The sequence below is a fragment of the Rhinoderma darwinii genome, chromosome 1, assembly GCF_050947455.1.
Source record: "Rhinoderma darwinii isolate aRhiDar2 chromosome 1, aRhiDar2.hap1, whole genome shotgun sequence".
Classification (NCBI taxonomy): Eukaryota; Metazoa; Chordata; class Amphibia; order Anura; family Rhinodermatidae; genus Rhinoderma; species Rhinoderma darwinii.
The window spans coordinates 113,192,179-113,218,269 of record NC_134687.1 but is presented as its reverse complement, the minus strand read 5'-3'; the positions used below and the strand labels follow the sequence as shown (position 1 = coordinate 113,218,269).

At 37.8% G+C, this 26,091-nt stretch overlaps 1 protein-coding gene across 2 annotated transcripts in view; it reads right to left on the bottom strand.

The window, feature by feature from the left end:
* The window catches only part of FSTL5 (follistatin like 5), a 645,404-nt gene that overhangs the window by 259,698 nt on the left and 359,615 nt on the right, over positions 1–26,091 (bottom strand). For both annotated transcript variants that reach the window (XM_075860283.1, XM_075860284.1), the window contains exon 5: positions 5,099–5,295. In XM_075860283.1, the coding sequence (XP_075716398.1) occupies positions 5,099–5,295 (197 nt within the window). The remainder of the gene's footprint in view (positions 1–5,098; positions 5,296–26,091) is intronic.

Here is a 26,091-nt window from a genome sequence, read left to right as displayed (position 1 = left end):
AGAATGCCTCTGGCCGGGGATTCCGCTCATAGATGGAGTCCGTGACGTCACTATCCATATATGGACAGTGACATCAGGGGCAACTCCTGAAGCAAAATCCCCGGCCACAGCTAACTACAAGGGGCACTTTGGCACTATCTAAAAGGGGGCTGTGTGGCACTATCTACAGAGGGCATGTGTGGCACTATCTACAGGGGGCACTGTGGCCCTATCTACAGGGGGCACTGTGGCACTATCTACAGGGGGCACTGTGATACTATCTACGGGGGCACTGTGGCACTATCTACAGGGGGCTGTGTGGCACTCTCTACATGGGTCACTGTGGCTCTATCTACAGAGGGCATCAACATCTGCGATTGCTGTCCGAATTGCCGAGAAATCAGCCAAAGCTGCAGTACATAGTTCAATGGTTATGAGGACATGGTAGCAAGTAAAAAAAATAGCAGAGAAAAAGCTAGAAACCAATGTAAAGAAGCTGAGGGATCAGACAAAGCTCTCTATACTCTGAAAGCAAGATAAAATGTTGACTGGGCGATCATGTGACCTTTCTGTGGGTGTTTTTAGTTAGTTGGGACCCAAAAAATTGACAAATAAAATGTATCAGTTTTTAAAACGGACAGTAAAAAACGGATGCAAAATGGGTCACAATCGGCCATTAAGAAACAGAAACACGGCCCGGAATGGATGCAAAAAGGATGCAAAACGGCCAAGAAAAACGGTCCAAAATGGCAGTTTTTATCGGCCGACACCCGGAACCTGTCATGTGAATAGAGCCTAAGTCTTGTTTTGCTTGAATAGCTCTCACTTCATCCGGTGTGGAAAGGAAGAGAGGAATGGGCTAGTGGGAGACCTGTTCACAGCATGCAGGGAGAGGAGAAGAATCTGCAATTCTCCTCCTGTCCCTGTATGGCTGTACATGACTCTAAGGGAGGGGTAACATGAACTTTTGTTTAAGTTATCCACACCTATAAATCAGAGAGCACACTTTTTTTTTTTAGAAAAAGAGTGATAGGATGAGCAGGTACTCATTAGGCTGTTTATTGACTCCATGATCCCAATGATTCTCAGCTCCCAGATTGCGGAATCAAATAAGTTGCACCAAACAATCGCACACACTCAAACATTATTAAAGTTCAGACATTGAACACTGTTCCTATCCTGTCCTCACCCGATCTTTAGAGTAAAATCTGCAGATTGCTTCTCTAGTGGTACCTGTTACATGCTACAGTCATAGCGATGAGGATTATCACTAGTGAGGAATGTCTAATACTTTTCTGATGGATAGAAAAGATTTTTTTTTAGCAGTCAGAAAATACATTTTCATTCACTGATGGAAGTATTAGTTAATGCATTATATTAGGTTTAGGGATTTGCGATGGATTATGTTTTCTGGATTAGGTCTTGTTTATATGGCAACATTTTCACGCTGACTTCAACGTGTTTTCTGCATCTGTATCAGTGTGAAAGAAGCTTGTAACAAATCTCCTATTGTCTTCAATGAGAAACCGATTAGTTGTTCCTACAAACGAAAACCGCATCAGGTAAACAAAAGGCGTCTGCTTGAGTATGCATTTTAGTTGCAAAGTTGATTTTTATTTTTTGCATCAATCACTGTTTGATGCAAAGTTGCATGAAGGTGGTCGTGTGCATAAATCATTAAATTGTATTTTTATACATCGTTTGCTCTCCAAAAATGTTTATTTCGGTAGCATAGTATCTGTTTTCTGTGTTGAGTATGTATTTTTAACACATTTGTGGGTGATGGCCAAATATCGTATGGCCTTTCTTTCAGCGTTTCTGAGAGCTATACCACATGCTTTTGCTCATGTAGGCACTTGTGGTATAAATGAGCTATGCACACCTTGGTCTATTATTTTTATATTGTCTTTTGTGTGTAAATCTCTGCTTCTATGTAAGTTTTAAGCGGAAATGTGTGTTTTAATGTTTTAAAATATTCCTGTTTGTCACTGAATCATCTGAAGGAGCAGCAGCACATTAAGCAGCACATTAAGACAACTGAAATTTTCAGGTTGTCTGCTTTCAGAAAATATATTGGGTTTTAGGGTGCATTCACTTTTCAAGGTGTGTAATCCTTGTGTTTTATAGGTTATTTTTTATTTATTTTTATATTTCCAGCTTAAAACCAATTTATTTTTTTAGATTTGTGTAGGCGAAGATTTGCATAATTGGTATGTATGAACTCTGCACATATTTTATTTTTAGGATGTGTGACACACTTTTAGCCACAAATATCAATTATTTCTGAATTTTTTATGACTAAAAAAAACATTGACACAAAATTGCATGATGGTGCCTGTGTGTAAAAAGTGCAGAGTGGCATTTTGAATGTGCTAGTTGTCGACTTGCAGAAAATATATAGGTTTGGGAGTCTTAATATGATTTTTAATTTTGTTATTTAAGTTTTATTTGCACGTGTCAAAAGTGTGAAAATTGTCCTGGCTACCAGATATACGAAATGTCCAAAAACCCTTGGCAGCAAAAGGATTAAACTATAATGGAATGTCATATTTCTATATGATGCTATATTATTGTGCATTAAACATGCATAGGCAGCAATTTAACAGGCATTAATCTTGGAAAGCTTCGGGGCAATGTTAGGCCCTCGAATGTCCATCTAAAAAAGATCATGACAAGTCATTACTAAAGATAAGCAAATCTCCCAAAGTTAATTTCAAGTCTAATTCTATCATACCGGCTGTCAGATTTGATTTGGTCCATATAAATTATTTACGAAACAAAAGTGCCCTGATTGCCCTGAAAAGTCGTGTATGACATTCTGGGGTCTTCTTCTTGTAGAAGTTTTTTGTATGATGTGATGAAAATTTGTGATTCACAAATTAATGTATGAATTATATAGCTGCAGCAGCAATTACTCACAGCAATGGCTGCCTATGCCTGCCTACCTAACACACTTCCACTAACTGACTCCTATCGCTCTGTATAATTTATCTATCTATCTATCTATCTATCTATCTCTCTATCAGTCAAAATATTGCAAATCTAACGGTCTATTTCCTTCTCCTCACTATGAAACACACTCATGACGCTAATCCACTATCTATCTGTATTCTGTGTTTTACTATCTCTCACTCGCTGTAATCAGAGATAGTCCTAACGTCCTGTTTCTCCTCTCTATATCTCCACAAAGCAGCAGCATTTCCTGGTTGGGCTGTTTGTAATAGCTATGACCCATATGACTGTCATCTACCGAGTCATCAGTGACTTGCACCTATACTCCTCATAATTGGCTGTGCTAGAGGGAAGACTGCCTGCAAGGCATAGTGGGGATGCCCACCAGTCCACTGCTCAAGGTCATGTGACCCTTCTTCTCTGTCTTTTTGTTTTCTTTTGATCTGTAAAATGGCAGCCGCCATTTTGAGAGATTTGTGCCGGATGACTACCAAAAGTTTTGGATTCGCTAAAATCTGAAACTTTTGAGACATTCGTAACTTTTGGTTAGTGTACTGTAGAATTGATTCACTCATCTCTAGTCGGAACGGATACATTGTATCTGTATTAGCAAAACAAAGTCTTAATCTGTTCAACATTTTTATTTTTACATTATCATATTTATTTATTTCACAGATAGACATGTTTTGTAAAATATGGATCAGTTTCAATCTGTTTGCCAGAATGAATCCGATAAACAAATAACTCCCTGCAGCACTTGACATTAAATATCACACCGAGTACAAGTGATCATGACATTTTGTAGTCTTAGGGACAAGAACATTCTTGTATCATTATGTTATCATGTTTCTGTTGTTTAAACTCCATATGGGTTAATTAGAAGCCTTAAAATGTGACCCCCGAAATTGTAAAGTCATTAATACTTGTTTATGTAGCAAAGAATCAATGGGTTTTTGAATAAGTAATCTTGGTAATTATGACACTGGTTGCTACAGTTAAAGTGACCCTCCGGTTCTCTATAAAAATGTTACAGGATATGTGGAATGTATAGTTTAATGACCTAGTATCCTCCTTTTTAGGATTTATACCGTGGATCTGCAGATTCCGGTGCCCTTTCCATTCATATAAAATGACTGGCAGCTTTTCAGTCTCTCCTAAACACACTGTGCTTTGGTAGTCTGAGACAATTCCTCCTGTTCTCGGATGGACTAGCACTGATGACGTCAGCACCGTGTCTATATTGTGTCTTCCAATGCTGACCTCATCAGCACTGGTCCATCTGAGAGCAGGGGCTAGTGTATCAGTTAAGGTACCTGGTGCCTTCCTTTTTTAGCATTTCTACCACAGGTCTTTGGTAGACACACTAAAAAGGGGGGCTCCATGTACTTTAAATATACATTTCCCTTATTATGTAACAGTTTCATAGAGAACCAGAGGGTCGCTTTACGTTAGCTGTCAACTATATTCCTACTATAAGCCTTTTTCTATGTCAGTTTTACCCAGTGTTTTCCCATTTACTCAGTAATTTTGGCATATATTTTCCCTTTCCATGTTTATCAGTGTAAAATCTCATTGGCCATTACTCTGCTCAACTTATCCAGATCCATTAATACTGCCCTCCTTTGTGTACAATACTTTGCACAGTTTAGTAGTCTCTGCGGAAATATTTATTATACTGCGCAATCCCTCTACAAGGTTTTAAATTAATATGTAGAAAAAAAATAGGGCCCAATACTGACCCCTGTGGTACTTCACTATTAACAGTGAACCAATCTGAATATGTGACGTTAATAACCACCTTCTGTTTTCTATCACTGAGCCAGTTATTTACCCACTTACTCACATTTTACTTTAGACCCAGCATTTTCAATTTATATACCAACCAATTTTGTACATTATCTGACACTTTGTAAAAATCAAGATATGTGACATTGAAAGACCAACGATTTGTACATAGACATTTAGGTAAGGCCTCATTCACGGGGGCGTATTTAGGACAGTATTTTGCATGAGTATTTGTAAGCCAAAATCAGGGGAGAAACCTACACAGAGATGTTCAAGTTGCATGTTTTAGCCCCAATACTAGTTTTGGCTTACAAATACTGAAGCAAAATACTGACCAAAATACTGCGGTGTTAAAGCAGCCTTACAGGAATTAATGATTCACCTGAGATAATTCATTAGTGTCCACCAGTCCATTGCTATCTTCATCAAAATACTTAAACATTTGGTCAACCAAAGTCTTCTTTAGGCCAAATTTGTCTGTATTTTCCTTCTCATTTTCCTTTCTGACATATCTCTGGTTCTGTGACTCCAGTAATGCATTCTTCATCTTACTGTATTCTGTGGCTTTACATTTGACGCCTAAAAATAAAAATCATAAACTGGCTAATTGGTTCGTTTTAAATGCAGGAAGAGACACATCAAAACAAAAATACATTGTTAGCGTCTGCAATACAGTATCTTATGATATTTGTCGATGAAATGCATCTTAACCCGTTCCCGCTGCAACCAGTTTTGACCTTCCGAATCCTGACAGAGCCTCATTTTTCCAATCTGTGTCGCTTTTCAGTGGTTATAACTTTGTAGTGCTTTTACTAATCCAAGCGATTGTGAGATTGTTTTCTCATGAGACATTGTGCTTTATGTTAGGGGTAAAATTTGGTCGTTACAGTGTTTATTTGTAAAAAACATTAGAGAAAGTTTGGAAAAATTTGAATTTTTCTAAAATGTAATGTATCTGCTTGTAGGACAAATAGTTATTTCACACATAATAGTTACCAGTTAACATTTACCATATGTCAAATTTATGTTGGCATCTATTTTTAAACATTCTTTTCTTTTTCTGGGACATTACAAGGCTTAGGCCCCATGCACACGACCGTGTTCGGTCCGTGATATACGGTCCGCATGTCGGCTGCATGTCCCGGACCGAACACAGTGCAGGGAGTCGGGCTCCTAGCATCACACTTATCTATGACGATAGGGGTCACTGCCTGTCCGCGGAACTACTGTCCCGTACTGTAATCATGTTTTAGTGTGTGACAGTAGTTACGTGGATAGGCAGTGACACCTAGCGTCATAGATAAGTATGATGCTAGGAGCCCGGCTCCCTGTACTTTGTACGGTCCGGGACAAGCGGCCGACATGCGGACCGTATATCACGGACCGAACACGGTCGTGTGCATGAGGCCTTATAAGTTTAGCAGTATATTCTCACATCTTCCAGAAGATTTCAAACCTATTTTTTTTTTAGGGACCAGTTCAGTTCTGAAGTGGCTTTGAGGGTCCTGTGTATTTGAAATCCACATGAATCACCACATTTTAAAAACTTCAGTCCTCAAAGTATTCAAAACAGCATTTAGAAGGTTCCCTAACCCTTTAGGCATTTCACAGGAATAAAAGCAAAGTAAAGGTGATTATTTCAAAATTTCATTATTTTTTTTTTGCAGATATTCAATGTTCATGCTTTTTTTTTTCTCTAACACAGCAAGTGTTAACAGAGAAACACAAGTCAATATTTATTACCTGATTCTAAAGTTTTTAGAAATACCCCACATGTGGCCCTAATGTGCTACTTGACTGCAACACAGGCCTCAGAAATGAAAAAGCACCTGGTGGATTTTGGGGCCTTCTTTTTATTAGAATATATTTTAGGCACCGTGTCAGGTTTGAAGATGTCTTGTGGTGCCAAAACATAAGGGGAAAAAAATTACACTATTTTGGAAACTACACCCCGAGGAAATTCATATAGAGGTGCAGTGAGTATTTTGAACCTACAGGTGTTTCATAGATTTTATTAAAATTGGGCCATGAAAATGAAAAATATATTTTTTTCCAATAAGATATAGATATAGCACAAATGTTTTTAATTTCCACAAGGAATAACTTAGAAAAAGAGCCCAAACATTTGTAAATCAACTTCTCCAGAGTACGGAACTATCCCATATGTGGTCATAAATTGCTGTTTGTACACACGGCAGGGCTCAGATGGGAAGGAGCGCCATTTGGCTTTTGGAATGTGGATTTTACTGGATTGGTTTTCTGGGAGCCATGTCACATTTGCAGAGTCCCTTTAGTAATAGTACAGTGGAAAACCCCAAAAAATGACACCATTTTGGAAACTAAATCCCTGGAGGAATTAATCTAGGGGTACAGTGAGAATTTTGACCCCAAATGTTTTTTGCTGAATTAATTAAAATTTAGCTGTTATAATGAAAAATAGGGAGTGATATTTGACTTTTGGAGAGCAGATTTTGTTGGAATGGTTTGCGAACGTCATGTTGCATTTGCAAAACCCCTTATGTACTAAAGAAAGGGACCTCATTTAAGAAATTACACCCCCAAAGGCATTTATAAAGGAGTGTAGTGCGCATTTAAACCCCACAGGTGTTTTTCAGAAATAATACGCAGTGGATGATGCAATACGTTGTGCCCAGCTTGTGCCACTGGAGAATCTTACCCCGTAGATTGTTAAGCGGGTTCTCGCTGATATGGCAATGCCATACATGTGGACGTAAACTGCTGTTTGGGCACACTGTAGGGCTTAGAAGGAAAGGACCGCCATTTGGAGCATGGATTTTGCTTGGTAGTAGTTTTGTTTGCAGTTTTTGGCATATGTAATCTGTACAGAGCACATCAGGGCATAACAAGAGGGTATAAAAATGGCATAAATAATAAAATTTTCCATAGATGTGTGGTACGCTGTGAAGCAATACGTTATGCACAGGCCAGTGTTGCACTGATAAACGGTATCCTTTATTATCCCCCTTTTGTAACACTCTTCAAATTTTTGGGACTTTTCCTTCTTTGTAGTTTGGGAAATTTTGCTGGAAAATTTTGCCCTGGTATAATACAGGCACCCTCACTTCCAGCAGATATGCTTTGGCCCTTTCCTTCCTAGTTCCTAAATACTAGGGTCCTGAAACTGAAGGAATGTTGCTCTCCGACCTGCACATCAGGATGTTTTTTCATTACCGTATTGGTAGTGCCATAACTTTTTTATTTTTTGGTTGATGGAGCTGTGTGAAGGGTTGTTTTTGTGAGACAAGCTGTAGATTTTGATGGTACCATTTTGGGTTTTTTATCGTATGTTTTTTTCGAAATTCACCGTGCGCCATATATTACATGTTAACTTTATTCTGCAGGTCAATACGATTCGGTGATACCAAATTTACATAGTTTTTTTTTTCATGTATTACAGCTTTTGCACAATAAAATCACATTTTAAGAAAAAAAAATAAAGGCAATTTGTTTTTTTTTTAAACTTGAAACTTTAATTTTTTTAATTTTTTGTACTACTTTTTTTATTAACTTTTTTTTTGTCCCACTAGAGGACTTGAAGGCCTGCAATACTGATCACTATTCTAATACACTGCACTACCTACGTAGTGCAGTGTATTAGAGATGTCAGTCATACACTGACAGCAAGCCTATTAGGACCTGCCAGGGGCGGGTCCTCATAGGCTTAGGTACTTGGCAGAACCGGAGGCCATTGTTAGGCCTCCGGTTGCCATACCAGCCATTGTCACCCCAGCGATTGCATCGCCAGAGTACCGTTCGGCTAAAAAAATCCTCAGATTATGCAAACTCTATAGGCTAGCACCGGTCCTGGTTGTTACAGAAGGGTGTCAGCTGTATTATACAGCTGACACCCAGCGGTGATGATGCTGGCTCAGTTTCTGAGTCTGCACCATCACCGCAACGTAACCGTACTGCGGTTTGTGGGAACTAATTCCCGACAGCACTGTATATATACAGCGCATGTCGGGAAGGGTTAAAAAGATAGTACCAAGAACAATTATCACATAAAGAGATAATGGTTGCGAAGCAGCTTTATTTGTACTGCAAAAAAAATCTGCTAGACATTATAGGTCATCAATAAACCTGCTAAATAGCAAGCCCACACCAAAATTACATTTGAAAATCCATGCCTTTATGTCTCTACAATGTGCTTAAAGGGTTTGATAACCCCTGTCCATATGAATAGTCCCAACCATAAGCTGATCACGGGGTAGTTCACTGCTGGAAACTCCCCTGATGACATTGATCATCCATTAATGTGGAGGAGGGAGAGGAGGTGGTAAGATGGACAATGCATGGACAAGATAAATCCTCTAGAGGGAGAGTCTTTTTTTTTTAGCAACTCTGTACTCTGGTTAATAAAGTAGGTTTCCGACTCCCAATGGACATCTCTTTCACATTTAATTCCCAAATCAGGCATGTGCAAAGCCTTTGTATAATGTAAACAACCACTGTAAGTTAACTAATCCTAGGGGGCAAACAAGTTACTCTAAATCTTATTTTGTTATAATACTATCTACGAAATATACATCTGATTTCATATAACTTGGGTTTGTTGAAACAGTACAGTATGTTTCTAGAAGGAAGTGTCGTACTGTCACCTGAGTTGGCTCTGTGTATGTGGAATAATGTTTTTTGAGGAATGAAAAGAAAGAGAGACAACCTATCCATGTTTTTCTCTGCATTCCATCTTCCACATCTTTTCATGGGGAAGCAGTAGCAGGAAAACATTGTTTAGGCTGAAAGAAGTTTGAAAATAACGAACATAGCTGTCAATGCTACCAGTCTGCACATATTCTTCTCAAAAAACAGGGTAGACATTTTTTCCATTAACAGAATAGACTTTCTTTTCCCAATAAACATTTGATCTCAAAAGAAAACTCCATCTAAAAACATACATTTCCAGAATGAAAGGCCTGAATCTCTTCTGAGAGCACCCAAATTCATTCACACCACTCAGAGATTCCAATTACTGGAAATGTCTGACATGACATTCTAAACAAAGCGAATGAACGGTGCAGCAGTGTCTCCCCCAGTGCAGCATGCAAAAGCTTCATCAACAGCACACACTAGGCTGGTGTGTTAAAACAATGCTAGGTTGGATTTTATGTAGGTTTCTGACAGTTTTACAATTACTAAAGTTTTGAAAATCTTTAATAAATGAGTCACGCTTTGAGTGACTCTGAAACCCAACATTCAAATATGTTGTAAAAAGGTGGCGTAGGTGATTAATAAATCTGGCATAAATACATTGATAAAGCTACCCACTTGTGTTAGAGATTTTCATGAATGGTGCCAATAGATATTGGGTGCTATATAGTTTTGGAAATCAGAAGATACAAGCTAAAAGATTTGTTGATGTGATCTACTGACATTTCTCTAATGTATGTCCAACATAAATTTTGGGTGTTTTATTCTTTTGGGCTACTCTGACATACAATGTGACATACATGTATCATGGTTTTATTTGCCATCAGGGTGGCCGTGCAGTCATAATAAGGGAAAAAAAGCTGTGATCAACACGCCCCCTGTAATGGGCGGAATCAGCTCGGCCATTTAAATCCAAAAATGTATAGTTAAAAAACAGTGATGAAAAGTTAAAAACTCCTACTGGGACAGAAACATTTTATACATAATTTAAAAAAAATTAAATTAAATGTAAACTTTCAAATGTAAATTGCAGCACAAAAAACCCTGTCCATAGCCCTTTTAGAACATATGTACAACATAGAGGGAGGTCCGTCGCTTGGCTGTCCATGTAATAAACCATTAATCGCAATGTAATACTATATTTCCCCTGCTATGGCTGCTGAAGGGAAAATGTCTGCTGGCAGTGGCTTCCCACAGCCAATTTAGCCGTTTGCTGGGGGTGGTTAGAGCAAATTGCAACATTAAAACATTCAAGCTGCTGAGTTGCTGATAGACAAAACAATGGCTGGATCATGAAGGGGGTATGTATCAAATTCATCAAACAATAGGATAGACTTCGCTTCCTCTAGCAACCTTTGGGTTAAGTATTGATATTGATATGTGGAGATTATATATATATATATATATATATATATATATATATATATATATATATACATATATATATATGACATTTTTACTGCTCTAAGTCTGTTTTACAGTTTTTTTGGATACAGATTATCTAAATTTCATTGTTATATTTCAATGTATTTCATTTTTCCACTTCAATTTATTCATATGCATCAACTATGACTTTTAATAATAACTTAGCACAGCACAGTATTCTATTTCAATTTGAGATTATAAAATTATGAGCCAGACAGAGATTATAAAGTCAGATAAATCAGTTTATCCTAATAAATCTATTTTTCAGACACAAAAGCAGGACAAGTTGCTAGTACATGGATTTCAATAGACTGCAATGAATCAAATGGTAAGTGTTCATTATAGAACGTTGAAAGGAGACAATTATTAGCAGAAATCTGACATAAAGTGAACATACTACAACAATTACTAAAAGATACAATAGTGCTTATTGTATCTCCCTGCAACTTGTTCAGATTAAAATCTAATGTAATATAATTAAAAACTGACAGATATGCTTTTGTATTTTAACAAAGATAACACTGGGAAATTAATAGTACCTTTTGAAAATGAGTCTAAGCTGTACTGCTTATTTCTAAAATATGAATAATTATTAAATCATATTATGCTCATTTTTTAAATGTCATTATTGGAAAGGTTACACATTATGTGTGTTAATTACTATTAATGTTTTAAATAAATAATCCCAAATTTACAAGCACATGTAAATATATATGATCAAAATAACCTCAAATAACTTATATGGGAGCTGTCAGAAAAAGTAATTTTATAATATAATAGAGATCTACATTAGGGGTCAGGAACCGTTGGCACTGGTGACACAGCCGGCACGCAGGGCATGGTATTCTGGCACACTTCCCACTCCCAGTGTGCAGTTCTGCTGTGTACTTGGTGGCACTGAACACAGGGAGAGAGAGTGGCGCTTCGTTATGCACTTGGCGGCGCTGGTCACCAGGAAAGAGAGCAGTGCTTCATTGTCTTTGTCGCTTCTGAACACTTGGCAAGCACACAATGCAGCACAGTTCTCTCTCTCTCTTGGTGATCAGCGCCACAAGGAGTTCAGTAACCACTCTGTAAAAGAAGAGTTAGCAAAAGTTGGCAACTTTCTCTCCTGTGTGCACCCCCCAACTGGTGTTCAATAGCCGTGGTCCCTCCTATATGCACCCCACCCCCCAATCTGGTGCCCAGTAGCGACAGTCCCTCCTATGCATCCCCCCAAGCTGGTGCTCAGCAGCCACGGTCTCTCCTTTTTGCCCCTTCAAGCTGGTGTTTCGTAATCGCTCTCTCATCTGTGTGCAGTGCACTTAAGCTGGTGTTCAGTAACCGCGGTCACTCCTAAATGCACCCCCCCAAGTTGTTTTCAGTAGCCTTGTATGTGCCACAGATGAATCATCTTTGCAAAGAAAGTCAGAGAAAAGGGTCACACTGAAATGTAAGTTTATCAAACTGATTAATTGATTTATGTCACATACGTGGTAACAGTTTGTCTTATATGACTTTCAAGTTTGCATGTCACACGGAGTAATTCATCGTTGATTTTTTTTTTTTTTATCGGCACGCCATACAAAAAAAGGTTGCCTACCCATGCTCTACATCTCACTTCTATGCTGGATATACCGTAAAGGTGTAATAGGTGCAGTTCCCACCGTTAGGACCCTAACCTATCTGCTCCCATGACCCCCCTTTGCCGATTCTTGCAGCTGCCATTCCCATAAACTTCAATGGAGTAGTAGCCGGACCTTTCTGTAACTTCCATAGACTTTTGGACCACCTCCCCATTGAGCGCAATAGTAAAAAACAGCGGTTAATAGCTGTTTTGATTTCATTAATTGAGGTCATGGGACTCCATTCTCCTGATAGGTTAGGGTCCCGAAGGAATCAGGCAAATGCTTAAGATGGGAATATGCCCTTTTTAAACGACTTACAGTTCCCTCAGACTAGCTAAAAATTAGTAACATCCTCAACAATGACACCATATTAATTTTGTTTTTGTTTTTTTACTGTTTCTATAGTGTTTTAACCTGCTGGATTCCTGTGTGAAGTTAAAGATTTTCTATAATTCTTTACAATATCCATATTGTGTAACCGACATTTGCCAAAATTAAATAAATTGATTTGAAACATAAAAATTTGGAAAATCCTACCCTTTAGTGACCAGCCTGTTTTGTACCTTAATCATGTTGTTTTTTGATCATCGCATTTCAATAGATTTAACTTTTCTATTTTTCCAAAGACATAGCCGTTTGAAAGCTTGTTTTTTTGCAATACAAGTCATATTTTCAATGGCACCATTTTGGGGTACATATAATTGATTAACTGTTTTGGGAGGTAATGGAAAAAACACAAAGATGTCTTAAATTTACACTGTTTACCGTGTGGTATAAATAAGAAAATGACTTTATTCTGCGGGTTGTGATGATTACAGACATACCAAATTTATATAGCATTCTTTTGTTTTAGCTACTTTTGCACAATAAAAACACGTTATTTTAAAGTATTTGTTTTTTTTTATGGCATATTTTAAGAGCCATAAAGTATGTTGTGTTTTGTTTTTTTGTTCTTTACCAATGTAGCTGTATGAGGGCTTAGTTTCTTGGAAAATGACTTGTTTTTATTGGTAGCATTTTTAGGAAGGCAGGTTTTTGATCGCTTTTTATTGCATTTTTTGGAAGGCAGGATAAACAGAAACCTGCAATTCTGGCATTATTTTTAAATTATTATTTTTTCAGCATTCACCGTGTGGGTTAAATAGTGTAATCGTTTTATAGCTTGGGTCGTAACGTATTCAGTGATACCAATTGCGTGTATCTTTTTTTTTTTTTTTTTATATTATTTTCGAATAAAGCATTTTGCAAGGGCCAAAAAGTTTATTTTAATTTTTTCTTTACTTTGGATTTTTCATTTATTTATTAGTAATTTTTTTAACAAGTTTTTAAAAATATTTAGTCCCACTTTGGGACATTACTGTGCGATCATTTTATCATTTTTATTAAACATCGCAGCGCAAAGTGTGCCAATGCGGTGACAGAGGGAGCCCCCTCTATCTGAAACTACTTAGATGCCGTGGTCGCTATTGACCACAGCATCCAATGACTTAAATGGGTGGGATCGAAGGTAACTTCAATCCCGCCTATTTAGAAGGAGCCCAGCTGTATTTAGACAGTGTGACACCAGCTCTAGGTGGCACAGGTGACCCTTGCCAGGCTTATGTCACAGCGCCAAAAAAAGGAGGCCGCTGTGGCATAAATACCCTTAAAGACTGCTGTGAAGAGGCGTATGAACGGTCATTAGAGGGTTAATAGAAATCAGTACAGATAGATGCCTTACAATTAAAATATAAGAACCAATCAAAATGTCCATGGATGTAATACACTACTACAGCTAGAGCAAACATTGCTAGTGACAAGTGAATTGATTTGTCATGTAACCTCAATTATTTTATTTAGGAGGCATTACTGTTAAATACCTGCTATTCACATGAACATTGCTCTTGTATTTATCTCTGTAGTCAGCATTAATAGTATCATCAATTTGTATTTCAGATAAAATAAAACTATTATCCTTATTAACAAGAGCCATAAATCTTAGTAAAATACTGAACAATCATTCATGCTAAACAGATTCTGAATTATTTTTGATTTCAAGCTAATTAGGTGTCTTATCGCTTACAACCAGACCACAAACAATTTAGGCCTTGTGTGTAATGCAATCCATCATTGTAACGGCTATCATCTTGTGCTACAAACTATTCACAGATGTCTTGCTCAGAATCATACATTAAACATGCATTTCAAATGAATTTTTTTGTAAAATAAAGTTATTTTCTAATAGATATATTGTAATAATCTGGTCACAGTTTTGTTCTCTTTTAAGATAGTGATCAAATCAACAGCTTGTTACTGTATTGTAAGAGCAGTTGTCAATGGCACCTACATACATGGTACTCATGTAGCAGACCTAAATTTATCACTTGATACGACACTTCACAGTCAATGGCTTTAAATAGGATTACAGGTTAACTGCAGGGGCATAACTCAGGAGTAGACAGTGACAGCAATGTAGAAGAAATTTGTGTGGGACCCCCTCCCTACAATGCACAAAAAAAAGCACACAAAGGAATGTTATATTCTGCATATATGTAAAATATATATATATTTATATATTTAATAAAAAGCAAAGCACACATGCCACTATACACTGATAACCACCTAATAGCTTTGTACAGTATGCCTCTAGTGCAATGGGGTGTGAAGTCTGAGGAACTTAGACTGAACCCTTGCAAGGCGGTATGAACTTTGATGGAAGGGGATTTCCAGGTCACAGTCCCCAGGATGTCCCCAAATGACATATGGGCTGCGGGTGAAGAATTACAACATAGGGAATAATCAGCCGTGGTCAGATGTATGCAGAGTACACAGGAGAAGATCATCCATGGTGAAACCTATATAGTGTTCGGTACACAGGAGAGCAAGGGTATCTAAATAAGCACTGTACTTTTAACAAACTTTGCATAAATCAACAGTGCAAGTGAATATAAGAACTTTTTAATATATCTTATTAGAGAAAAATACCTCTTTCTACACTTATCGGGGTCCTTCCCCTACCATCCTAACTGTTCGCTCACTCTGAATTTACTGCTAAATCCATCTTCTCAAGAAAAGACAGACTATCAACTCACTGAGGGATCAGGTTACAGCTGCACATAGAAGTCTATGGCGGAGGAGGAGGAGGGAGTAGTGTGCAGGATCAGATTGAGAGAAAGAGGGTGGCAGAGAGACACACAGATGCTGCAGCAGGTTCCTAGTAAGTGTTATATCTCACTCTGTGCTGGATTCACAGCTACACTGCTCATTACTGCTGTATAATGTCCTACATATTGCTGCTGCTTCTATATATGTGATAGAGGTTGGGGAGAAGTATTATCCTCTACTATGTATGCAGTGTATATAAGACATGATAGCAGTTATGCTCCACCCACTATCTAAGGGAAAACTGAGAATTAGAAATACTACTACAAAATTCTATATACAAGTGATATAACGTAATGTGCAGAAATAGTGTATTTCCTCTGAAAAGTCACCTAAAATGACAGAAAAGCTTTAAGAATAGGGAAGTTAAATAACTAGCCAGCCAGAATAATCAGGCATAGGAGATATTAAACTGTGGGTAAATATAGGGCCGCAAATACTGTGATTTGCTACATAGCAGATGCAATCACTAACACACCGTATCACCGAAAGCAGCAAACACATGGTTGGAACACAGCTAGAAGAAGCAGGACTCTCTGTAGCAGGGTGGTGAAGGCTGAAAAGGCTGAAAAGTCCTAACTTCAAGTCCAGGAAGTTCTGTTTTAGACAATATGTTTGTAGCTCTTTAATCAAGTTTAACTGTTTATTTAATATGGTATTTTATATATAACTTGATTAGTTTGAACTGTTATTTCATGGCTTTAAGTTACTATTTTTGGGGAACAATCTTTTAGGACGAAATAATATTATTGATTTTCACCATAAGACTTGACTATGCTCACAATTAATGGAATATTCTTTATATATTTCAGGGAACCCATTATTTAGTAGAGTGTATAAAAAAAGGTGGTTTTTTTAATGAATGTTCTACATTAACTATTTTTGTTGCTATTGTGACATATGTCACAATCACATTCCTGTAGGGATAGAATCATTAATGCAACCTTTTAGTGATTGCTGTTTTTGCTGTATACATCCTCTATTTACAGTTAATTGTATTGTTTCTTAGAAACAGTGGAAATCTCATTAAATTACGGGGTTATTTAAAGCTTGCTTATGAATTAATTTTCTGCTCTCATGATTTTTGCACAAAGGTGTAAAAATGTTCGTGCTTATTCACTTGCATTCACCCTTTGGAATTTCTAGATATGATAGCACTCATGTAACAGAATATGTGTAGTTTTTTGTATTAATTAACAGAATATAAAGTAAACGAACTGAAGAGAAATCTAAATTAAATTTGGTGTAACCATCATTTGCCTTCAAAACATCATAACTTTTTCTAGGTAGACTTGCACAAAGTCATGGATTTTGTAAGATTATAGTGAGGTGTATGATTAACCAATTATACAAAAAAACAGGTGATAATGATCATCATTTTCATATGTATGTTGAAACACAGTTATTAACTGTAACAGAAACAGCTGTGTAGGAGGCTTAATACTGGGTGAGGAACAAGCAAATTCTGCAACAAAGGTGAGGTTATGGAAGACAGTTTCATGTCACAGGTCCACCATGGCAAGACTGAGCACAGCAACAAGACACAATGTAGTTATACTGCATCAGCAATGTCTCTCCCAGGCAAAAATTTCAAACCAGGCTGAGGTTTCAATATATGCTGTTAAAGCTCTTTTAAAGAAGCACAAAAAACAGGCAACGTTGAGGACCATAGACGCAGTGGTCGGCCAAAGAAAACATGGTGCAGCAGATCAAAGACACATCACTTACTTCCCTTCGAAATCGGAAGATGTCCAGCAGTGACATCAGCTCAGAACTGGCAGAAACCAGTGGGACCTAGGTACACCCATCTACTGTTTGGAGAAGTCTGGCTAGAAGTGGTCTCCATGTAAAAATTCCAGCCAAAAAGCCATACTGTACCTTCGACATGAAAACAAGGCCAAACGATACAACTATGCACGAAAACATAGGAACTGGGGTGCAGAAAAATGGCAGAAGGTGCTTTGAACTGATGAGTCAAAAGTTGAAATATTTGGCTGTCACAGAAGGCAGTTTGTTTGCCAAAGGGCTGGAAAAGGTACAATATTTAGTGTCTGCAGGCAACAGTGAAGCGTTTTTTTGCAAATTTGGGGCTGTATTTCAGCAAATGGAGTTGGGGATTTGGTCAGGATTAATGGTGTTTTCAATGTTAAAAAATACAGGCACATAGTTATCTATCATGCGTTACCATCAGGGAGGCGTCTGATTGGCTCCAAATTCTGCAGCAGGACAATGACCCCAAACATGCAGCCACAAATGTCATTAAGAACTTGCTTCAGCGTAAAGAAGAACCTGGAGCCCTAGAAGTAATGATATGGCCAGCACAGAGTCCTGATCTCAACATCATTGAGTCTGTCTGGGATTACATGAAGAAACAAAAGTATTTGAGGAAGCTTACATCCACAGAAGATTTGTGGTTAGTTCTCCAAGATGTTTGGAACAACCTCCCACAAAAACTGTGTGCAAGCATACCTAGAAGAATTAATAGTGTTTTGAAGATAAAAGGTGATCACACAAAATATTGATTTGATTTAGATTTCTCTTCTATTCATTAATTTTGCATTTTGTTAATTGGTTAAAAACAAAATATTAACACTTCTGTTTTTCAAAGCATTCTTACTTTGCAGCATTTTTCCACAACTGCCTAAGAATGTTGCACAGTACTGTATATTCTAAATATACTATGTGCTTTGAGGATTATTGCCACAACTATTCTTATCCTAAAAGGATTCAGTGATGTCTAATTAAACATACAAATGCAACACAACTTTACAAATAAAACTGTCCAAGACCATTAATATGATACAATACAGTTATATTTTGCCTTACAATGTAGCCTCATCCTTTTGAAAATGGTAACTCTTTAAAATATTTTATGTCTGTGTGATCTATACGCTTTACTGACCAGCTGACAGGAATTCTTGTTTGTAGTACTCAAACAGTGAAAACTCTAAGTTTTCTCACTGCACTATGCATTTTTTTCTACGACATGATGAATAAAATAGAGTTTTGTGTGTATATGTGTGTGCGACAAATAAATGCGAGGATAAGTATTTTCTTCAAGGATTCTTTTTAAAAAATAGTGCTTTATGCTAAATGCGCTGGTGGCAGAAGGAAAATAATATTTGATTTGCTCACAATTACCCTCCCCTATTACCCCAGTCGCTCCTGTTTTAAAGCAAGCGATGGGTAAATGGAGTGAATGCTCTGTAAACAATTACCTAATATTCAAGCATAGGTAGCCAACGGTTTATTTTGTTGCATAAATCAGTAGCACATGTAGCACATGGGAAGAAATGAAGATTGTCATATTGTTAAATATGTCTTCAGTGTTGGACACTCCAGAAGATCCGATGTGGATGGTATACCTAGGACCTAACAAAATATATATATTTTTTTTCATAATGTATGAGGCATGTGATGACCTGCAGCCGCCACTCATCTCATACACCAAAAGCCAAGCCTAAAGAAGGGTGTAAAATAGCCTTAAACGTTGCTTGTCACATTGGCAGTGACTTCAAGAAAAACACTAGCAAGGAACTTCATTGAGTGCTGTCTCTATTTTACGAATAGTATAATGACAACTGTGGCAGTCGTTGGATAGTTATAGAAAGTAAAGTAATATAAATACTCCAGAACAAACCGTGAATTTGCTTAAAGAGTCTCTGTCACCACATTATAAGTGCCCTATCTCCTACATAAGGAGATCAGCGCTATAATGTATGTGACAGCAGTGCTTTTTATTTAAAAAAACAATCTATTTTTACCACTTTATTAGCGATTTTAGATTTATGCTAATGAGTTGCTTAATGCCCAAGTGGGCATATTTTTACTTTAGACCAAGTGGGCGTTGTACAGGGGGAGTGTATGACGCTGACCAATCAGAGTCATGCTCTCCTCTCCATTCATTTACTCAGCGAATAGGGATCCTGCTAGATCCTTATGTGCTGTCTTATACTAACACATTAACAATACTGAAGTGTTTAGACAGTGAATAGACATTCCACAGGATGTCTATTCACAATCCCTGCACTTCGTTACTCTGTCTGTGGTAGTTACATCAGAGGAAGCGTGATCTCGCGAGATCTCGCTGTAAATGACAGGTTACAACGAGATCACGCTTCCTCTGCTGTAACTACCATAGAAACAGTAACGAAGTGCAGATTGTGAATAGACATCCCGTGGAATCTAGCAGGATCCCTATGCGCTGAGTAAATGAATGGAGAGGAGTGCATGACTCTGATTGGTCAGCGTCATACAGTCCCCTATACAACGCCCAATTGGTCTAAAGTAAAAACACGCCCACTTGGGCGTTAAGCAACTCATTAGCATAAATCTAAAATCGCTAATAAAGTGGTAAAAATAGATTGTTTTTTTAAATAAAAAGCACTGCTGTCACCTACATTATAGCGCCCATCTCATTATGTAGGAGATAGGGCACTTATAACGTGGTGACAGAGCCTCTTTAAACGAGACTTAAAATGGCCTATTTTACCTCCAAGCAACAAGTGTTGTAGAAGAAGCAAATGGTGAAAGAAAAGTAATGTCCAGTGATGTAAAAAGTAAAGCTGCTGGCTTATTAATGATCATATATCACATTCATTATATCAACAACTCTTTTCTAGTTTATAAGCCTGAAGTTGCCGTAAGCATTTTTAGGCTGGGTTCACACGTGGCGGAATTTCACTTGAATTCCGCTGCGGACACTCCGCAGCGTTAATCCGCAGCGGAGCCGTTTCTCCATTGACTTCCACTTAAATTTAGAAGTGTTCGTTTAGACGATGCGTAAAATTCCGCTGCGGAGCGGATTTGGTGTCCGCAGCATGCTCTGTCTGTTGCGGAGCAGTGGCGGACTGGTTGCGGACTCATGGCGGAATTTCTCCATTGACTTCAATGGAGATTCTAAATTCCGCAATGAAGTCCGCAGCTGTCATGCACATGTTATGTGTGCTGCGGATGCGTCTTGCTTTTTTAACATGACATTTCTTCATTCTGGCTGGACCTATGTATTTCTAGGTCTACAGCCAGACTGAGGAAGTCAATGGGGCTCCCGGAATTACGGGAGCGTTGCTAGGAGACGTCAGTAAATAGTCACTGTCCAGGGTGCTGAAAGAGTTAAGCGATCGGCAGTAACTGTTTCTGCACCCTGGATAGTGACTACCGATCCCAATATACAGCAACCTGTAAAAAAATAGAAGTTCATACTTACCGAGAACTCCCTGCTTCTGTCTCCAGTCCAGCTTCCCAGGATGACGTTTCAGTCTAAGTGACGGCTGCAGCCAATCACAGGCTGCAGCGGTCACATGGACTGCCGCGTCATCCAGGGAGGTAGGGCTGGATGCCGAAAGAGGGACGCGTCACCAAGACAACGGCCGGTAAGTATGAAATTCGTTTACTTTCACTAGGGAAAGTGCTGTCCCTTCTCTCTATCCTGCACTGATAGAGAGAAGGGAAGCACTTTTTCCGCAGTCCGCATCAATTTACTGCACATTTTGGGCAGATCCGCAGCCGTAATCCGCAACCCGGATTAGGTGCGGCATTGATGCGGACAGTTGCGGAGGAAATCCGCCACGTGGGGGCATGCCCTTACTGTTTGCCACTTGTATTTTTGATACATGAGTATTATAATAAAAAGTTTCTATTTAAATTACAGCAGTGAACGTGGTTGGTGGCTCCCAAAGACAGTAGCAGCAGCAAAAAAAAAAGTATTGCAAACTGATTTTAGCCTGCTCAAAGAAGCGTTGTGTGGGGTTAGTTATTTATTTTAGCCATTCAGCCATGCTTATCTTCTAAAGGATCAAGATCAGAGGCATAACTTGAAACATATGGACCTAAATGTAATATCTGTAACAGTAGACCCTACCTACCATGTGCCATTTAGGCCACGTTCAGACGTGGTGGAATTGCTGTTGAATTCCGCTTAGGACAGTCCGCAGTGGAAATCTGCAGCAGACATTCTTCTGTGGCAAGTCCACTGTGATATCCGCAACTTCTGAATTACCAGTCAAATATGCAAATGTTCCTGCAAATTAGTTGCGTAATTGCCCCGAATCTGCACCAACATTTGCAGCAGAAAAATTCTGCCACGTCTGAACGTGGCCTTATAAAACTGGTGTCTTCTTATGTGGCAGGTCTGGATGCAATTGCTACCTCTGAACACCATACAGCAATGTGCCTTGTAAACTGGGTTGAGCTAAATTCTCTTATCGGTACATTGGAAGTAATACAGATGCCCCAAAAGCATCTAACCCAAAGAAAACCTGTACTTTGATAAGATATTTTCAAATTTTACTTATTTTATTTTTACATTTCTTTTTTTTGTCCTTTATTTTAAGAATAACTTTACTTTAAAGTTGTCCTTCCATACTTGTGTAACCTTCTAGCATGATAAACTTTCCTTTACAGCAGTTCTTTAAATATAATGAAATAATGTCTCAATTTCTTTTCATTCTCAAAGCATGTTGTACTGTTATCTGGGCTCATTCTTTGATAACATTCAAAGTATTCTCTCCCCCTTCTACCCCCATTTTCTACTGTTTCATTTGCATACATTGTTCATATCTATTCTAAATTTGTATACAAATAATAGATTTTCTACAATAGATATGTGACACGGCTTATATGCTGTGATGTTTCTGATGTTAACACACTGTATAATAGAAATTATACATTCTGTGCCATAAACTGTATATGAGCAGGTCACAGCAGTTTTTTTTTCTCTTGTCATTTGAAATAAACTGTTTCAAGTCTTGAAGCAGAATCTCATCTCTGACATGGAACCACTTACTATAACAGTCTAGAAAAAGGAAATCAAAAAGAGAAAAATGCCAAATAAAAAGAACAGAATAATTCACAATCCATTATGTTGTCCTGCCACAGGTATAGGAGAGAGGTATAGGTCTAAATTAAAATGGACAGCATTATTTTATGCTTTATAATTGTCTTGACTCCCCATGTAATACACATGCCATGAAATTTGTGTGATATGTTTTATTTATTGTTTCCACTGATACAGCTTGGCTCTTACACGGGTAGGATATGCTGTCTATATTCACATTGATCTTACCAGATGTATAGCTGGATGGGCTTTTTTCTACACCTGAAAAGTTACACCTGCTCTCCCTCTCCCCCACACCTAGAAATCCCAAAATCTTGCTCCACCATCCCTCTATTATACACACACACACACACACACACACACACACACACACACATATACTGTAGATTCATATTCTGGAAGCCAAACTAAGAGTTTATTCTAATACCTCAATCAAATCACAACTTTTGCAACGATTTTTAGGAAAATCCACAATATAAATGCACCAGGTGACTATGCCATAAAGCACTCCACAGAGCATAAATACTAGTACCTTTCCAAGTGGAAATAGCTGGGCCTTATACATTGCAAAAAATTGTGCCAGAGTCTGAATAATAGTTCAATACATTGTGTAAAGTATAAATACTAAAACCACATAGTGTGTACAGGGCTATACATGTGCACAAATAACATTGCCATACAGCGGGCAAATAACAGGAACATGCAGAGTTATAATACCCATGCCAAGCCACAAAAATAGTGACATACAGCGTTAAAATAACAGGGTCATACAATACGCAAATAAAACTATTGAGCACAATTAAAATTGCCAGACAAGGTTTAAATAATAGCAAAAGGCTTTAAAGTAATTTTTCTGTAGATCCGTCTACAGCCACAGCATTTATTAAAACAGTTTGTAAACTACAATCTGCTTTTAGAATGCCAGATGGCATAAATAGCATTGAGTAGTCTGCGTACAGACCTGTTGGACAAGTAGATAAAATTTACATTTTTCCTGCAATATTTCCAATAATAACATTCATTTGAAAATACTACTTAATAAAATATACATTGGTTGCAAAAAAACATTGCATTCAATGAGGGTCAGTCAAGTTTACCAGAGAACATTCTAAGGGGCCTTTGTTTGGACATAATTGGGCAAAGCTACACTAGGGCCCATGTGGTCAAGCAACAGACAAACCAATCTGAAGTTGGTAGAGAAGCTAATCATTTACATCTCTAGTTTTTAATTTTTTTTGTTTATTTAACAAATAATGTTAGCGTATGTGTGTGTGTGTGCGTGTGTGTGTGTGTGTGTGTGTGTGTGTGTGTGTGTGTGTGTGTGCGTGTGCGTGTGCGTATGACATTCACATGTTCTGAATAACTTCAGGATGAGCCTTTAAAATAATTTCCAATGATACCCAGAATTGACCAAGTTTTATATTTTATTTTGAAGTGCTGCCTACTTCTTGATTTTTTTTATCTAGAAGGGACAATGGTCAAGTCCCTGGGACATGCACCCACCTACTGTCACCGGTGCTGCTGGACTGTGGACTATATATATATATACATAAATATATACATACATTGTAAAATATTTTTTTAAGGGAAATATACCATTTAAAGTTTATGATAATTCCTCAATACAAATGCATTTAAAGAGCATAAAGTAAGACTGTGGTGGAAAAGTTTGGGTCCCAAAATACAGTATTGGAAAGCTTTCCTAATAAACAATTTGTGTATTTTATAAAAAACATACAAAGCATAAACAGCCTTTTCGATCCTTTCTAACATTGTGTTTGTTTTTCCTCTCAGCCGGATGACCGGATTTACTTTGATTTTTTAATAAGAATTAATGGAAATTAAAGACGATTTATTGATGGATGGCAGATGGCTTGAGGATTTTGTAAAGGTGTAATGTGTTTGTGAAATAGTGACATCTCTATCTAAACAAAATGTTAGCTGAGGAATAAATTGGATACTTTTTGCTTTGATTAATTTGAAGAAAGAGAAGAAAGAGAAACTGCAAGTTTGTTGTGATTTTTATGAATATCATGTGTTGACGTTTCAATGCTTATTTTTACTGCAGTCATTCCCTGGGACCGTCTTAACACATCAGACTATATAAAGGTTATTTCTACCCCCTTGTTAGTAAAACTCAGAAGTCCCAAAGTTTAGCAAGTTTAGTTTACAGGACCAAGTTTCACCAGTCTGTATGGTCATAATATTCTTACAGGGCCAAGTTTCACCAGTCTGTACGGTCATATTATTCTTACAGGACTAAGTATCACCAGTCTGTATGGCCATATTATTCTTACAGGACCAAGTTTCACCAGTCTGTACGGTCATATTATTCTTACAGGACCAAGTTTCACCAGTCTGTACGGTCATATTATTCTTACAGGACCAAGTTTCACCAGTCTGTACGGTCATATTATTCTTACAGGACCAAGTTTCACCTGTCTGTACGGTCATATTATTCTTACAGGACCAAGTTTCACCAGTCTGTATGGTCATAATATTCTTACAGGACCAAGTTTCACCAGTCTGTACGGTCATATTATTCTTACAGGACCAAGTTTCACCAGTCTGTACGGTCATATTATTCTTACAGGACCAAGTTTCACCTGTCTGTACGGTCATATTATTCTTACAGGACCAAGTTTCACCAGTCTGTATGGTCATAATATTCTTACAGGACCAAGTTCCACCAGTCTGCACGGTCATAATATTCTTACAGGACCAAGTTTCACCAGTCTGTTTGTTTTCAATCTGTTTTTATTGGTAAAAGCATATTGGAAAGGGATACATCACAATATGAGAACATTGGCTACGCAAAGCCAATACCAATTTATCAAAATAAAAGAGCAATAACAACAGTAGGGTCAGATCAAGGGGGAAAAGAGGGAAAGGGAAAAATAGGGTAGGACAATAAAGGAATAAAGACAAATAAAATAAAATAAGAGTATTGTGTGACAATAATGGCTGTACCGTGCTACCATGTCTTGTTGCATACAGTGGTAAACAAACAAAGGTCAGCAAAACCATTGTATGAAAATAATAAGCATAACAACATATACAATAATATGTAAAACAATACATCCTAGTAACGTTTATAGTTTAGAAAAGTCAGGGAATTCAAGCCAGGGAGACCAAGTGGATAAATATTTCCCACGCATCCTAGTTTCCCAATGAGCTAGTTCCTCAAATCGCTAAATTTCAAACATCTTATCTAACCATTGAGTAAAAGTCGGAGGGGAAGAGTCTTTCCACAACATGAGAATCAGCAGTTTAGCCGCAGTTGTCATATGAGTTGGTAAATTGTGTTTCTTAGGCGTAAATCCAGCTATAGGTTTCCATAATAATATCAATTCCGGGGTTAGTTTGATATTGAGAGAGCAAATCGTGTTCACAGTTTTTTCTATGTGAAGCCAGTATGGTTGAATAAGGGGGCAATACCACAAGATATGTGAAAGTGAACCAATAGCTCCTCTACATCTCCAACATTGATCCGAGATTGAGCTATTTATAGCATGGAGTACCAGCGGTGTTTTATACCATCGTGTAGTTAATTTAAATGAATTCTCTTGTGTTCTCGTACACCGAGAGAAGCCATGTGTATTTGCCAGTGTGAAACGTGTTTCTGGCTCAGCGAATTGCATCCCTAACTCCACCTCCCATTTCCCAATATAACATGGTTTGTATTCAGTTTGCATCGTT